This window comes from Brassica napus, unplaced genomic scaffold, assembly GCF_020379485.1.
Source record: "Brassica napus cultivar Da-Ae unplaced genomic scaffold, Da-Ae ScsIHWf_875;HRSCAF=1241, whole genome shotgun sequence".
Classification (NCBI taxonomy): domain Eukaryota; kingdom Viridiplantae; phylum Streptophyta; class Magnoliopsida; order Brassicales; family Brassicaceae; genus Brassica; species Brassica napus.
Window position 1 is genome coordinate 50,918 of NW_026016915.1, and position 13,035 is coordinate 63,952.

The 13,035-nt window shown below is 36.5% G+C and overlaps 1 protein-coding gene across 1 annotated transcript; it reads right to left on the reverse strand.

The window, feature by feature from the left end:
- Positions 1-993: 993 nt before the first annotated feature.
- On the reverse strand, positions 994-6,460 carry LOC125606395 (kinesin-like protein KIN-5C). The gene is made up of 22 exons (XM_048775454.1): positions 6,214-6,460; positions 5,999-6,128; positions 5,580-5,738; positions 5,147-5,496; positions 4,929-5,067; positions 4,748-4,845; positions 4,489-4,645; positions 4,306-4,375; positions 4,089-4,165; positions 3,902-3,955; positions 3,735-3,815; positions 3,543-3,654; positions 3,385-3,471; positions 3,125-3,300; positions 2,856-3,017; positions 2,670-2,777; positions 2,416-2,574; positions 2,253-2,336; positions 1,963-2,168; positions 1,666-1,877; positions 1,431-1,582; positions 994-1,356 (listed from the first exon to the last, which is right to left on the reverse strand). The coding sequence occupies exons 1-22, from the start codon at positions 6,270-6,272 to the stop codon at positions 1,159-1,161; spliced, it is 3,030 nt and encodes a 1,009-aa protein (XP_048631411.1). The 5' UTR covers positions 6,273-6,460; the 3' UTR covers positions 994-1,158.
- Between the last annotated feature and the right edge of the window lie 6,575 nt (positions 6,461-13,035).

Consider the following 13,035-nt stretch of genomic DNA (forward strand, 5'->3'; position numbering starts at 1 on the left):
AATAATAAGAAATTAATGTGGGTTTTGGGGCACCGGAATATCAATGATAACACCTGGCTATACTAATGGTCTCGTCTCAAAATAAGCATTAGGTGTTTAGTTCCAACAATAGTAGACCAATTTGTAGTACTTAGAACGATGTTATGAAATCGTCTAAATAGAAAAAATAATGAAAGTAAAACTAATCCCAAACGAAGCTTGATCCAGTTCTTTGCAAAGCAAAATTAAATGATAAAACCACTCCAACACCAAATACTAGTGTCATTCTCAGAGAAGAGGAAGTAGATGCTCATGCAGTAATAACTAATCATAAATATGAAGACGAGCCATGCCCCACAATATACATAACCCAATCATGTACTTCTACGTAACAGAAGCTACGCCACAACTACTTTGAAGAGACCAACTCCAAAGAACAAGGCCACACAACAAACCTGATAACGACTACAAGACCACCAGAAGAACACTGAAGAAAAGGATCGATTCCAAGTCTCGTGTTGCTTCTAGTTATGCTTTGTTGATGGTTCCACTTTCTAAACGAATGACCAAATCATTAATCACTACCAGTATCATAAGATGTTATTGTAAGCTTTACAAACGAGATTGCAAGAAAATCCCAAGTGAATAATTGCTCAGTTATAAAACTTTGAAAAACTAGCACGATCAAAAAGATGTTCATAATTATACTCTCAAATGGTTATAGAGGATTCTATCGGAATGTCCTCTGCTCATGGTATCCAGAAAATCTTATGGTATTGTGAGAAACATAACTCTTTCAAGTGGCACAATGACTTTAATTTCACAAATGCTACTTGATTTCCCACTGAAAATGTCCATCGTTGGGATTTGAAAGCATCTTCTTGTTTGAGTCATATATAGAAAGTGATCAAAGGGTAAACAAGACGAGCAAAAAGGGTCGAAGATTCTGCATTTTGTTGATGCTTTAGAACAACCCTTTTTGAGATCTTAGACTGTTGTAAGTAACACCACAACTGAAATAAGAAGAATATATTTCAATGTGTCAAAAGACATAAGAATCTCTGACTCTTCTTTGATTCGTTGATCCCACACTTTCACAAACGTGCACACAGATAGTATAGTTATACAGACACTGCTTTCAAAAACTAAATGAGCATAAAATGGAACAGAGATGGTTCCTTAGTTGACTTGTGAGAGAGGCGACCGTGTTAGCTGTTGCGGTTTTGATTCTTTCGCCGCAAAGGATTCATAAGAGTTGTTTTCGCGGAACGCTTCAACCAATGACTCCACTGGCTTTGCTCGTAGTGACTCAATAGTGGCTTTGGTTGGGACCTCCGGTTCACTCTTAGACGGAGTTGTCCCTGTGGGCTCATACTCCTGTGCGATTAGAGAGCTTGTGAATAAGATTCTTCTAAAAGTGAAAACAATAGCTGTATGAGAAAACAACTTACCATGTATCTTTGTTGAAAAGTTTCTTGAGCTTTATCCTCAATGCATCTGGCTTGGCAACAATGATCCTGTTGGAAACTTTCAAGAGATTTTTCATGTATCTTGACATTCTCCAAGATTTGTGACACAGACACTTTCTCGTCCTCTGACATGCCTGAAAGATCACAATGATATCAATTTAGACCTAAGAGATGTCTTTTAACCAGAGGAACAGTCATGGTAAGAAAGAGAACTCACGATCAATTTGCTTGATTATCTCATCGCTGTTTTTGGCTACATCTTTCTCAGCCGCAGTCCTTGCAGAATCCACTTCGGCGTCGTGCTCCTCGTTATTATCACAAGCAGACTTAACAAGTGAAGACACATCTGCGACTTGCTTACTGTTCATCTCCTTTAATGATTCATGAGTCGTCTTGCAGTGCTTAAAAGCTGATTCCGCATGTCCCACACTAACGCATTCAAGGATAAAGATGGTTAAGATACATTGAACAACGGTAGCTCAAGGAATTTCAAAAACCATAGCAATTATCTTACGATTGCTGAAGCAGTAACTCCATTCGGCAATGCTTTGCAGCCGAGAAATCAGCACCTTCTTTGGCGTCATTCTCAGCTTGCATGGAAAATGTCTCCCATTTTCTTTTTGCGTCTTTAGCTAGATTGTTTACGGCTGAGACGTGTTCATCCAAGAAAGTTTTGTTGGAAGAGACGGCATCTTTGAAGTTATGGAGTCTTGAATCCACCTGCCAGGAAAAAAGACGATACAGTTTTATACATATAATGAAGTGGAAGACAAAAAGAGACTAATGAAAGAAGAAACAACGAACCAATTCGTGTTGGCGACGAACATGACTTGAGACTAGGTTAGTTAGATCCGCTATAAGTTTCTCCGTATCAGATTTTGACTGAGCCTGCACGACACATGCCAGTTATAGATGAGCTCAAGCAAACATGTTTAGCACCAAACTTGTAGAGATGTAGTAATATAACCTCGTAAGTCTTCTGGAAATCGATGATGCTGTTTATTTGGCTATCATTTGCCTCTGCAGCACGATTCTCAGCATTCTTAGACTCTTGCATAAGCTTCTGAAAGAACGTACTTGTGTATTCAGACATCTCCTGCGTTTGCTCCATCGTTGTGTGGAACTTCTGCGTATTAGGAAAACAATCCAGCTTACAGCTTTTGTAATTTCCAAGGCCAATGTGTAAGTTGACAAAATGTTGATACATCTCAGAGAACTAACCTGTCTCAGTTCCCTCGCAAAGAGAGCCATTTCTCCCTGGTGGGACGTAAGAGCATTGTGAAGTTCATCAAATACCGATGATGTTGTCTCACTTCCTGAAGCAAGAAACTGAAATCCACAAGACAACTACATTTAGAACAAGCCATAGTAACTAGAAGAAAATGAGAGAAATTAACAAAGGCCTGCCTCATCAATGGAACATGCACTTGAAGTCGTCAATGCCGAAACTTCCTCAAGACAAGCATTCGAGTTTGCCTTGTGCAAGCGGACTACATTCTGCAATTCCTCCAAGTGAGAACTATATATATCCCTAGACGCTCGAACCTTCTTTTTCATTTCGAGTATGGCCTGGAAAAACAAATTTGCAAATACTGTTACAAAGCCCTTGAAAAGATAATAAAGACAAGAAACTACTTATTGAGTTTTAGAAAACCAAAGAATAAAACAGTTGATACCTTGTTGTGTGCCTCTAAACGAGATTGGGACAGTTTGTTAACGCCCTGAAGGTGTGCGTTTTGCTGGGACAGACATGAAGCAACCATATTGAACAAACTCGAAATTTGTTCAGAAAGTTCTGCTTGATAATTGTCTACCACTTTTCTGTTATCCGCACTGAGCTTATCCTCTCTACCTGCACATCACCAAATGATCATATATTAACAATTCTTATGATATTGCTAATGGAAAGGACAGACAGAATAGTAAAAATGCATACCAATTTTTTGGTGTAATGAAGCATTTTCTTTAGTAGCCTTCTCCAAGTTGGATTGTAAGGTACAAGCTTGTTGAACCAGTACATTTTCTGGCAAAATGCATAAGCATGTTAGAGAAAACTTTTCAAGAACTTGATCAAAGTAATGATTTAGAAAGTACCAGATTGTTTCTGCTCTGAAATGATGAAATCTTTCTCCTTCATGGCATATTGAGATTTCTTCAATTCCTCGTTTGTGGAAGCAAGCATTTTGCTCGTTTGGCTCAAGTTTTTCTAGACAGCACAATAGAAGTCTTAGACTATATTGAGATAGTTATAAACAACATCTCCCATCAAAAGGAAGTAACCAATACCTCGGTGCTATCAAGTCTGCTAGTCAGATCAGAGCACTCCCGCACTTGACCAGTGTACTTGTCTTGCAACTCCTCAACTTTCTGGTCAGAAAAGTATGTAAATAAACAAATTTCCAATGTAAAACGTAAGAAACAATTTGATCTATATTGAGTAAGAAGAAACAAACCTTTTGATAATTCTCTATCTGACCACTCATCTGCTCAATCTGTTCAGCCATTGCCTACGAAAAGAGCAAAAAAGATTACATTAGTAGATGCGTAAGAAGGTGATGAGGTTACCATTTCCTTTTCATAGATTGTGTTACTTCATTCTATGAAAAGTTAGAGGTACAATTAGGCTCAGAAACTGAGTACCTTTCTTTCACTCTCCTCTTGATAGTATCTCTCTTTTGGCATATAAACACCATTTTTTTCACGGGAAGCATAGACCTCTATAAACATAAGCAAAGAAAACATATGAGTAATAGAGGAGTCAGAGCAGAAGACTTTGTAGCGAATAAATTTATTGAGCTAAGTTACAGTCACCCCTCCAATTATTTCTATCCACGGCTACAATGAGAATGCGTCTTACCCGCCTTTAGTCGTTCTATTTCACCATAAAGGTCCTTTATCAAAGTAGATTTCATCATTTTCTGATTAACCTACAACAGCGAAATATAGAAGGGTACGAAGATGAGTTCTGGTTTTTCAAAGGTTGGTCTAAATGGAAAGAAGAAAATAAAAATGAGGCTTGAAATTAATGAATGAAAAATACCTCTGGTTTGTTCCTAATATGCTTTGCCCTGTGTGCATAATCTAGAGTACTTAAGGTTTCCTCGAGACAGTGAACAGCAGGTGAAACTGTGGCTATGATACAAGTCTTCGTTCTCCCACCAAGTGAATCACGTAGTAAGCGGGTGAGCTTGCTATCCCTAAAATTCAATGCAAGATATAATTACAGGATTCAGCATAGCTTAAAAGACTGCTACATGATCACTGACATAAAGAAAAAACCCCAGAAAACGAGTCTAAACCTGTAAGGAATGTGTCCAAGATGTTCTACCAAAGCACTGATAACTCTCCCTAATGTAAGAAGACTTTTGTTAATTTCACCAGCTTCTCGAGCGCGGCCCTATATAGAGAAAGTCTATTGAGTAAATCCGACATATAAACAGACATGAAATCTAGAAATTGAGAGGAAACAAAACTACTTACATCCCTAGCACCAGAACGTGATATATTTTCTGATCCTGCCAAGTCAACCAAGTTCAGCTTGCCACACTTGATTAACTCTTCACCTTCCGGAGTAGCTTCTTTGATATGTATCGTTATTGAGAAGAGAGAATGTGACCGACTGAAAGCAAAGAACTCCGTTATGTTACAGAGACCTTGACATCAAAACTGCAATGAACACAAAACATCAAAGACCTTACCTTGATTGTTTATTCAAGAATGTTTCTGCAGTTCGCCGTTTAGAGGAACCTCTCTCGAGCAAAGTGAAGATTTCATTGGCACTCGTCACGATCTCCTCTTCCAATCCTCGAACAAGAACACCACCTTTGCCATCCTCCATGAGAGGTAAGGGTTTCTTTTGTTTATCCTCGGAAACAACTCTGGATATATCTTCAGGAGCGAGCAAATCAGTAATCTCTTCATTGTAGAGTTCCAAAAACGTGACTTTAACACTGTACTCAGCTTGCTGACCCTCAAGCGTATCGAAGATTTGCTTCACAGCTCTAGGGATAACACCTGCTTCTGCTGGAAGACCTCCACTAGGCCCGCCCTATGCCAATTAAAATGAAGGTAAACAGCTTAGCTAAGATTAGGAAAACACTACCAGCAAAAACTTATAAAGCAAACACATACCTTGGACCTTCTACACTCTCCTTCCATTGTGTATGTTTTCCCTGTACCAGTCTGACCATACGCAAATATAGTACAATTAAAACCTTCAAGAACTTCATTCACGATGGGAACAACAGCCTGGTCATACAAATCCTTCTGCTGTGCCGATGGTCCAAACACCTGCGCTCAACATATAAAAACACACATTCAGCATTTTGAAAATCACTAAAGTCCATCAACCTTCACAAAAGCAAAAAGGCTAACAAATGAACTTCACACCTTTCACTATACTCTAAAATACATCAAAGTACACTTAAGTCTCTCCTAAAACACAGTGATTAGATCCAAAGCATACACTTTGACTAGCTACACACACTCAAACAAACTTCACATGTTATTAAGGAGCCACCAGAATCAGAAAATCTTTTTTTTTTCGGTACCTTATCGAAAGTGAAAACCCTATCAATATGCTTCCCAGCGATGTTCTGGGAGACAGCAACTTCTCTCTGCAAATCGTTACAAGTAAGAACCTGAGGAGCATTGTTCCTCAACTCATCATCGCTAAATGGCCTGTCAAACAATTCAATTGGCAAAGTGCGATTTAGACCCTAAAAAAAGCTAAACCCTAGAATCAATTTCGAGAAATTGAATATACCTGCATCGGAGAAGGACTTGAACGTTGACGCCTTTCTCTTTGTCGTGACGGCCTGACATTTTTAAGCGGCGGAGGGACGGTGAATCCAGAGATGCTGATTTCAAATCTGATGCGACTGACTCCGGGAAGATTTCAAATCCTCTTCTCGCCGGCGACGAGTGTAGAGAGAGAGAGAGCGTTAGTGGTGGGATTTGAGATTTGAATTATTTTGAAGACGCGCTCCTCTTTTTTAAATTTAATTAAATTTCATACTACCGAAAATTACAATAATTGCGTTTTTTATATCGTGGCCTTCCTCCCAAAATCGAGGTCCACAAGTTATTAATCAGCCCATTTAAGGCCCAAACGGCTATTATATGGGAGTTCAGTGTTACAACTACAAGATATTTAGAAGAAATAAAGATGTGGCCTAGGCTATGATGTTGCTTGCTATCTTAAGAACAATTACAAGAAAGAAAGTGATATATAGATTAATTGCTTTGTTAGGGAGCTAGATTTGTTATCGCATCGAGATAATAGTGTGATTTTGCTTCTTTTTTTTTCAGGCAGTTCTTTGTCAATGTTGTCAACGTATCAAGCTAATGTAAATGTTTATATGTGAAAAAAAGAAACAAATTAAGGTACCAAGTGGAAGTCTTCTATTTAAGGCAATTTATTAGTTAATGCTGATTTAATGAAGACAATGTTAAGTCTAGAGACAGTTTCTCTTTATTATTTTTGTATTTTTAATTTTAAAAGGTTTGGTGAGAAACCACTGTGATGTTTTAAAAGAGGACTGCGATTGCTCTCTCTCATTACCCTCTCAATGTCACAGATTCGCTCGCAGTCTCAGTCTGTCGATGTTTTCAGACAATTTTCTGACTCAGCTCACCAACATGTCTTCACACAAACATCCCGACATGTTCTGACCAAGCATTCTAAAAGGAAACCAAACAAATATGCCCAAAAAAGAGATAATTATGTATTGATATATAAATACAATTATATCCACGATAAAAAATAAATCCACACCACGCAACGAAAGGGGTGTTGGATTAATGTATACAATCACAAATTTCACTATCAGTCCTATAAACGATTATATATTTTCCTAAAAAGACCTAAGCAATAATCTATTTTTTATATCAAAACGAAAACAAAATGATCAACAAGAACGTTAACGACGTCTTGGAAATGTTCTTTGGATTAATTAAAATCAAAGAAACTCCTCCACAAAATCTCCGAAATCGAAGTTGCCGTGACAAGACTCGATGGCGTTAACGACATCTTGAAAGACAGAGAGGCTACAAGGGATAACCAACATAACCTTCTGCTGGAGACAGTGTAACTCGTCATGTGACTTGTCGAGGAGCATCCTGAAGAGAGGATGCTTCAAATAGCTCGTCGGCACTACCCGCCTCACGCGCTCTTCCCCTACGTACACCGCAAACGTTCCCGTAGGCGTCTTTGTTGCCGCCGGAGACGTGTCCTCCGCCTCACCCATCAGAAGAGACATGCTCTGAGTTGACTCGGAGCCGCCTTCTCTCGTGTTAATGCTCTTCACTTTCTTGGCTAGATTCTTGAAAGAAGCTATTCTTTTTCGGGATTTTTGCAAAATTGACCTACAACTTAAAGTCAAACACAAAACTAACCTCCCTTTTTTTTGAAAATTGGTTTTGCCCTATTCACCCCACAAGTTCATATAATTTACGAAAATGCCATCAATTTTTTTTTTCTTTTTTTTTTCGAAAATGACATTTTTACTCTCTCACCCTCATCATCTTCAAGTAATTACAAGATTGCCATTGTCATCAATACCACAACCACCATGAACAACCAATTTGAAGCTCTTAATGCTCCCAAAATCGATTTACCCTTCTTCTTTTTCCATTCTTGTGAACTAAACACAACATATCTCTCAATTTCTCTCCACAATGAGCTAAAAAAACCCAAGATTTTGATTCTAAATTTTTTATGGTTCATAGAGTCATAGAAGCTAACAATTATGGGTGGGTGACTTTCGTTTGTGATTCTGTGTGCTTGGAGAAGCCTTATGTATGCTAAGGAACTTATCTCACCAATTTAAGGTATGACATCGAGTTTTTTTCCAGATCTGTTCGTCAGACGACTTACTTGGGAAGTCGTCTGGCTGTAGACGACTTACCTTTCAGTCGTCTGGCTGTAGACGACTTACCTGGAAGTCGTCTGGTCAACGCAGAGGTTATTTTTACAATTGACTTTGAAATCTGTAACCTGAGACGACTGAAAGTTAAGTCGTCTACTATTGTTTGGATTCAAAAAAAATTCCAAAGAACCTAGACGACTTACATTTCAGTCGTCATAGGTTAGTTTTGCATTTGACTGGATAATTTCAGAAGTTTGACTTCCCCAGACGACTTACATTTCAGTTGTCTGGCGAAAATTAAAATAATAATATTTTTTTAAAAGTAGACGACTTAAAGTTAAGTCGTCATAGGTTAGTTTTGCAATTGAAAAAAAAAACTTCAAGATTTAATTATACACAGACGACTTATAATTCAGTCGTCCACCAGACGACTTAATTGTAAGTCGTCCAGGACTTTTTTCCGAGATTCTGGTCAAACCTCGTAAATCCTAGACGACTTACATTTCAGTCGTCTCGTGGACGACTGAATTATAAGTCGTCTGTATATAATTAAATCTTGAAGTTTTTTTTTTCAATTGCAAAACTAACCTACGACGACTTAACTTTAAGTCGTCTACTTTTAAAAAAATATTATTATTTTAATTTTCACTAGACGACTGAAATGTAAGTCGTCCAAAAAGTCAAACTTCTGAAATAATCCAGTCAAATGCAAAACTAACCTCTGACGACTGAAATGTAAGTCGTCTAGCTTTTTTGGAGTTTTTTTTTAACCAAACAATAGTAGACGACTTAACTTTCAGTCGTCCGAAATAACAGATTTCAAAGTCAATTGCAAAAATAACCTCTGCGTTGACCAGACGACATATAGTTTAGTCGTCTAGACAACTTAGATTGAAGTCGTCCGCGTCTTCTCCACTAGTTTTTAAGTCTTCTACGTTAGTTTTTGAATAACTTGTATTTTTAAGAATGATAAGTAACTTCAAGATATGTAAAACTCATATTTACAAAATATGTTCTCTCCCTTAGTTTTACTAAATTTGACTAAGTTTTTCAATGCAAACTTATAAAAAATATGATATGCTTTGACTAGTTACTATTGTTTGTTTCCATCTCTTACCAACATTCTTGTTTATTATGATGAGAAAAAGGCCATTGGAGTTTATTATTGCATATGAGAGATCCAAAGATAAGAAAAAGGCTACTGAAGTCTATTATTTCATTGATTTGTAAATGTGTAAACACATTGTTAGCACATTTAATACATCTTGGAAAATATTATTACTGATTTTACAAAAAATTCACAACTAAAAGAGTATACATGCAATTCACAACTTGAGTAGATGAGTAGACAAGACCAGACAACTTGAGTAGATGAGTAGACAAGACCAGACAACTTTTAAGAAGTCCAGATGACTTCTAAGAAGTCCAGACGACTTCCAGGAAGTTCAGACGACTTTTAGGAAGTCCAGACGACTTCCAGACGACTTTACAGGAAGTCCAGACGACTTTACAGGAAGTCCAGACGACTTTACAGGAAGTCCAGACGACTTCCAGACGACTTTACAGGAAGTCCAGACGACTTTACAGGAAGTCCAGACGACTTCCAGACGACTTCCAGATGACTTTACAGGAAGTCCAGACGACTTTTAGGAAGTCCAGACGACTTCCAGACGACTTCCAGACGACTAACAAGTAAGTCGTCCCAAAAGTCTTCCAGATCTGAAAAACCCGCATATTAAATCCAGATCTGAAAAACCTGCATATTCAAAAACGTTCAAATGGCTTAAAAACAGAAAAAATGAATGGAAGATTAGATAAATCTACCTTTATAGAACACACAAAAATACATATCTAAAAATAATAGATCTACCTTTAAATTAGTGGAAGATGAGTACCATCTAATTAAAAACCTGCAAAAAAAAATAGATTAGTAACAAAGACATGAGACAAAATTGAAAAATTCATATAAAGTTTGGTGTTTTCAAGTCAAAGAGATTAAAGTGGGTTTGGAGAGTTTTAGTTTGGGAAAAAAGTAAGAACTTTATACAACAAGAAGTTACCAAATGAAGAAAAATCAGACATAAGAACTTACCAAAACGCTCAGAAAAATCCAGACGACTTCCTAGAAGTCCAGACGACTTCCTGGAAGTCTAGACGACTTCCTGGAAGTCCAGACGACTTCCTGGAAGTCCAGACGACTTCCTGGAAGTCCAGACGACTTCCAAGAAGTCCAGACGACTTCCAGACGACTTCCAGACGACTTCCAGACGACTTCCAGACGACTAACACGTAAGTCGTCCCAGAAGTCTTCCAGATCTGAAAAACCTGCACATCAAATCCAGATCTGAAAAACCTGCATATCCAAAAACGTTCAAATGACTTAAAAATAGAAAAATGAGTGGAAGATTAGATAAATCTACATTTATAGAACACACAAAAATACATATCTAAAATTAATAGATCTACCTCTAAATTAGTGGAAGATGAGTACCACTTGATTAAAAACCTGTAAAAGAGATAGATTAGTAAGAAATACATGAGACAAAACTGAAAAATTCATATAAAGTTTGGTGTTTTCAAGTCAAAGAGATTAGAGAGAGGTTGGAGAGTTTTAGAATGATGAACATTACATTTTTGTTGCAGCCATTTGAGAGGAGGAGAGAGAATGTGTAAATTTTTCTTTATATAGGGAGGCAAAAAATCTAATTAGGTTAAATATTTTTGACTCAGACGACTTCCTGGACGACTTACATTTCAGTCGTCTGGTGAAGAAATTAAAACAGACGACTTACATGTAAGTCGTCCAGAAGAGTTTAATATTTTTAGCGGGAAATTAAATATTTTTAGTGGGAAACTAAAATAGAAGACTTTCCAGACGACTTACAAGTAAATCGTCTGGACGACTTACAAGTAAGTCGTCTGGACGACTGAAATATACGTCGTCCGGGTAAATTATTCAACAGACGACTGAAATATAAGTCGTCCACACCCTAAACATAACCCCTAAACTTAATTATCTAATTAAACACTTCATAAAACCAAATCAAACTTGAAAAGTGTTTACTATACACAGAAATAAACACATATAAGTGAAAACTAATTTCTGAAAAAAACATTTTAGTTTTCCAAAATCTAACCCTAACAATCCATACAATACTACAACATATGTTTGCCAAACTCCTAAACCAAAGTATTTCATGATTCACTACTTCCACTCATCTATCTTCAAAACAAATCAATTTTATCATATCTTAATTTATATCACTTAAAACTGTTTATAATTACTTGATTTTTATTTTTCACGCATCAAAATATTTTTTACAAGATTTATAAATTATTTTTAAAATAAGCTGGTACCAGACGACTGAAACTTCAGTCGTCTAGACGACTTCCAACAATTCAGACGACTCAGACGATTTACTGGGGCTATATTCGTAAAAATGGCTTCTGTTTTTTTGTTTGGTCACAAGGGGCTGAGCTGTAATTTCACTAGGCTTTTAGGTTAGTTTTGCATTTGATTCAAGTTTGGGTATAGGTTTGGGATTAAAATCAAGTTGTGGGTTAGTTTTGGCAAAAACCCCTTCTTTTTCCCAGCATTTTTTTACATATATAATTTTTTTTGTCCACGGAAGCTCTTAAGATATATGTACAAGAGTTAAGATTGTGAAGATGAAGAAACTAGGAGAAGAAGATGGTTGGTGATTCTATATCAAGATTAGATTAGCATATATATATATAGAATATAGTAAGATGAGAACTGGCGAGTTATTGACTTTTATATTATTATTTTTTCGATTTTTTTGTCTGTGTTGACTTCTAATAGTGGGGTGCATTTCTTGGCGGAGAGAATTGCACTTTAAATATTATGATAATAAAAATGCATATATCTCGTCGCAAATCGTGGTTACGTGATTCATGTCTTTGGAGTCTATAAATGAATAAATATGGCACCACTTATTATTTATATACCTAGATCATTACGCAAGCGATAGGTTATCACGGAGGTTCGTATTCGTACATGCGGTCCGTGGCATTTAACTAATATATAAAACGTCATGCTTGATTCAGGACTGTATATAATGTGGCCCTATATTCAACTAGATGATTGCTTGAATCACAAAAATAAACCAATCAGGACTAATTAATGGTTTTCTAATGACCAAATATTCAAATCCAAATAAGGAGCTGGTGATCATCTAACACCTTATATAAACACAACTATAAGACGAATATTAATTACTTTTTAGTGAAAGAAAATAAAAAGCGTCGAATCCGATAAGCAATAGGTAATCTGACATAAAAAAAAAAATTTGACATAAACTTTAATATTTTAAAGTGATGTTTCTTATATATGTGCATGTGCATCTAACCATGTACATATAGTATTTGGTAGTAGGTAAGATGTCATAAGTAATGTCGTACTGTAGTATATAAGATTTATATATTGTAATGATATATAATAATGTCAGCCGGAGTAATATAATAGCTTGTTGACATATATGCAATTATGCATGAATTGTTGGCTAACTTGTGAATATCTCATAAATAAATAGGAAATCATTCAAGTTTTTGAAGTAGCTAGTTTGAGTGGTTGTATATAATGGAAACTATTTCATAATTATCAAATCAATACTATTAAAAAAGTATTTTAGTTTTTATATCGGAAGTGTATTGATGTCTTTAAATAAGAAATTGTGATTTGCAGGGTTTGAATATGT

Excerpts from the sequence above, each read along its gene's own strand:
- LOC125606395 (XM_048775454.1), bottom strand. The coding sequence starts at position 6,272 with ATGTCAGGCCGTCACGACAAAGAGAAAGGCGTCAACGTTCAAGTCCTT. Across the intron at positions 5,497-5,579 it reads GAGAGTGTAGAAGGTCCAAG|GGCGGGCCTAGTGGAGGTCT; the intron begins GTATGTGTTTGC and ends TAATTGGCATAG. Across the intron at positions 3,816-3,901 it reads AGATAGAGAATTATCAAAAG|AAAGTTGAGGAGTTGCAAGA; the intron begins GTTTGTTTCTTC and ends TTTTCTGACCAG.